The 3,075-nt window shown below is 43.3% G+C and overlaps 1 protein-coding gene across 1 annotated transcript; it reads left to right on the plus strand.

Moving 5' to 3' along the window:
• Nucleotides 1–132: 132 nt before the first annotated feature.
• On the plus strand, nucleotides 133–3,070 carry LOC107704613 (scavenger receptor cysteine-rich type 1 protein M130-like; the record flags this gene model as incomplete). Its single annotated transcript, XM_016507586.1, is given in 8 exon segments — nucleotides 133–316; nucleotides 367–498; nucleotides 747–1,070; nucleotides 1,147–1,464; nucleotides 1,717–2,013; nucleotides 2,231–2,308; nucleotides 2,507–2,819; nucleotides 2,899–3,070. Coding segments are annotated over 8 exon segments (1,719 nt in total), but the record flags the coding sequence as incomplete, so codon positions are not given.
• Nucleotides 3,071–3,075: the final 5 nt, after the last annotated feature.

Consider the following 3,075-nt stretch of genomic DNA (forward strand, 5'->3'; position numbering starts at 1 on the left):
ATTATGGTGAATGAAGTCAAGTTGACCCTTCCAGTATGGCGGACGGCTTGAAAATAAACAATCAGTTCTTCCCTCTAAACCACTCTATGTCATGTCTTGTTTAAATAAGTTTTAATTTCCTATCCAGGTTACACTGATCTCAGACTGGCCAATGGTCTTGACATCTGTTCTGGTCGAGTCGAGCGTCAGTTCCTCAGTAAATGGGGCACAGTGTGTGATGCATGCTGGGATATGAGAGCTGCCAGTGTCCTCTGTAGACAGCTAAATTGTGGGATTGCTGTGTCTGTTGTGGGATCAGACTGGTTTGGAGAGGGAAGTGATGAAATCTGGGCTGATGTTTTTGATTGTGACGGGAATGATTTGGAGAGGGAAGTGGTGAAATCTGGGCGGATGTGTTTGATTGTGACGGGAATGAAAGACAACTCTCAGAATGTTCCATCTCTTCATGGAGTCGAGCTAAATGTTCACATAGACAAGATGTTGGAGTCATCTGCTCTAGTGAGTTCATATTACTGTGAGATTTACTAATATTATGCTTCTGAGAGACTCAACCTTGTACAATATACAATATTTGTTCCCAATACATGTACATTTCAGACTTTAGATAAATGCTTGTGTGATTTAGGTTTTGAAATTAATTATGTAAAATGTAATAATGATACAAAGCATGTTTATTGTGCAAAAGTTCCTCTGTGGTCTTTAACACATTTGCAGTATTTTAGTAAAATGTCAGATCTTTCACTCAGATTCCTCTCTGGCTCTTCATGACGGTTTGGTGCGGTTGTCTGGAGGGAGACAGTGTGAGGGGGAGGTGGAAGTTTTCATTCATCAGGTCTGGAGGAGAGTTCTGCTGGACTCCTGGAGTCTCACTGAATCCTCTGTGGTCTGCAGACAGCTGGGCTGTGGCTCTGTGCTCAACTTCTACTGCTCCTCTTCATCCAGTCCTGAACACAGTCATGAGTGTGTGACGGGCTTCCAGTGCTCTGGGAGTGAAGCTCATCTGAGGAACTGCAGCTCTCCACAAACTCTCAACTGCAGCTCCACACAACAGCTGTCAATCACCTGCCTTGGTGAGAAAAACAACATCTGGACAGATTCTTCAGTTGTTCGTGATCAATAATGTGTTTTTCTTTCTCTGAATATCAGGTCGCGTGTCCATCAGGCTGGTGGGTTCTGGGAGAGACTGTGCAGGGAGGCTGGAGGTTTTTCACAGCGGCTCATGGGGGACAGTGTGTGACGATTCTTGGGATATTAAAGATGCTCATGTGGTGTGCAGACAGCTGCAGTGTGGAGTGGCCCTCAGTAACCAGCAGGTACCAGCCTGGTTTGGTCCTGGTTCTGGACCCATATGGCTGGATGAGGTGGAGTGTGAGGGGAATGAGATGTCCCTGTGGAGCTGCTCTTCTCCAGGCTGGGGAAAACATGACTGTCATCACAAGGAGGATGTGGGAGTTGTGTGCTCAGGTAAACAGTATACTAGAGGAAATGTTCTCCCATGCATAAATGTTATCCCCCCCCCAAAAAAAGGCTAATGCATATTGCAAATGCTGTTAGCATATTATGTCAGTAACATAGTATTAGGCTAACATAATATTTTAGATGCTGTCAGTGCTGGCAGCACGAATCAGCCTCGAATTAACCAGTTATTTTGGTGATATTTAAAATTTAGCACTACCTGAATTGCAGTTGTTTTAATACACATCCCTTTCCATCTAGAGTTTAAGGAGATCAGGTTAACTGAGGGCTGTGAAGGGAATGTGGAGGTTTTCTACAATGGATCCTGGGGAAATTTATGTTACAACCGGATGAACATAGACACAGCGAGTCTGATCTGTCAAGAGCTGAACTGTGGAAGATCTGGCAATGAACCCATTTATTCAGAGGGACTGAAGCCTCATAATTGGCTTGATAAACTTAATTGTCAACGACATGATTCCACTTTATGGCAGTGTCCATCTTCACCCTGGGGACAGAATGACTGTGATAATGAAGTGACCAAAATCACCTGCTCAAGTGAGATGATATTTAAATGATATGTAAGGTCTAAGCCATGCTTCTTTAAACACAATGTTTATTTCTAATGTGGTGAGTAAACAAATATTTCTTTAAAAGTAAACTGAGTTGATGGAAAGAGCCTGAAATGATTTGTTTTCACATTGATGATATCTTTCACTGAGAGATTACAGTATGTGTCTTGTATCCTAATGTTCTCTTCATGTTTTAATCTCAGAGGAGGAGAATCAGGAGTCTCTTCAGAGTCGTCTGACATGTTCAATCTCACCATCTCCTCACCAGAAATAGTGTTCAAGTAAGTTTTTAACAAATTTGTTACATTTTAGTTCATGTATGCCTTATTTTCCTAATAAATTATTAAAATATGTGCATTCAAACAAGAAGTGTAATCATACATTTAAAGCCGTCTTTGTTCAGTTTCACTGTGTTTTATTGTAAATGTTGTGCTGAAGCTGGTCTGTTCTCGTTGTTTTAGATCTTCTCGTTGTTTTAGATCTTCCTCTCAGACTGAGTGGAGGGGAGGACCGGTGCTCTGGGAGGCTGGAGGTGTATCATAACGCTGTGTGGGGCTCAGTCTGTGATGATCAGTGGGACATCAGCGATGCTCAGGTGGTCTGCAGGCAGCTGGGTTGTGGAGCAGCACTGAGGGCTGATGGGAATTCAGTCTTTGGTGCTGGTGAAGGTGTTGTGTGGCTGAACAGAGTCGAGTGCAGAGGGAATGAGATTCACCTGTGGGACTGTCCGCTCTCCCTGAAAAAACACACTGACTGCTCACGCAAAGAGCACGCTGGACTCACCTGTGCAGGTCACAGCAAAATATTGAGGAATAATTTTCATTTTTAGATCATTTTATGTATTCATAATTTTGAATGTGTTTGTGTCTGTTTTGCCAGATGTTTTAGTGCCCACTACTCCTGCCACAACAACATCAGCTTCTCCTCCAGTTTCTCCTCCAGTGCGCTCAACATCAGTCACTCCTCCACAAACTCCTCCAGCAGTGTTTCTCTCCATCCCCCAAGTGCTTGTGATTGTACTGGGAGTTGTGCTCTTACTGCTCTTAGT

Source organism: Sinocyclocheilus anshuiensis, unplaced genomic scaffold (genome assembly GCF_001515605.1).
Source record: "Sinocyclocheilus anshuiensis isolate Anshui unplaced genomic scaffold, SAMN03320099.WGS_v1.1 scaffold3387, whole genome shotgun sequence".
In the NCBI taxonomy this organism is placed as follows: domain Eukaryota; kingdom Metazoa; phylum Chordata; class Actinopteri; order Cypriniformes; family Cyprinidae; genus Sinocyclocheilus; species Sinocyclocheilus anshuiensis.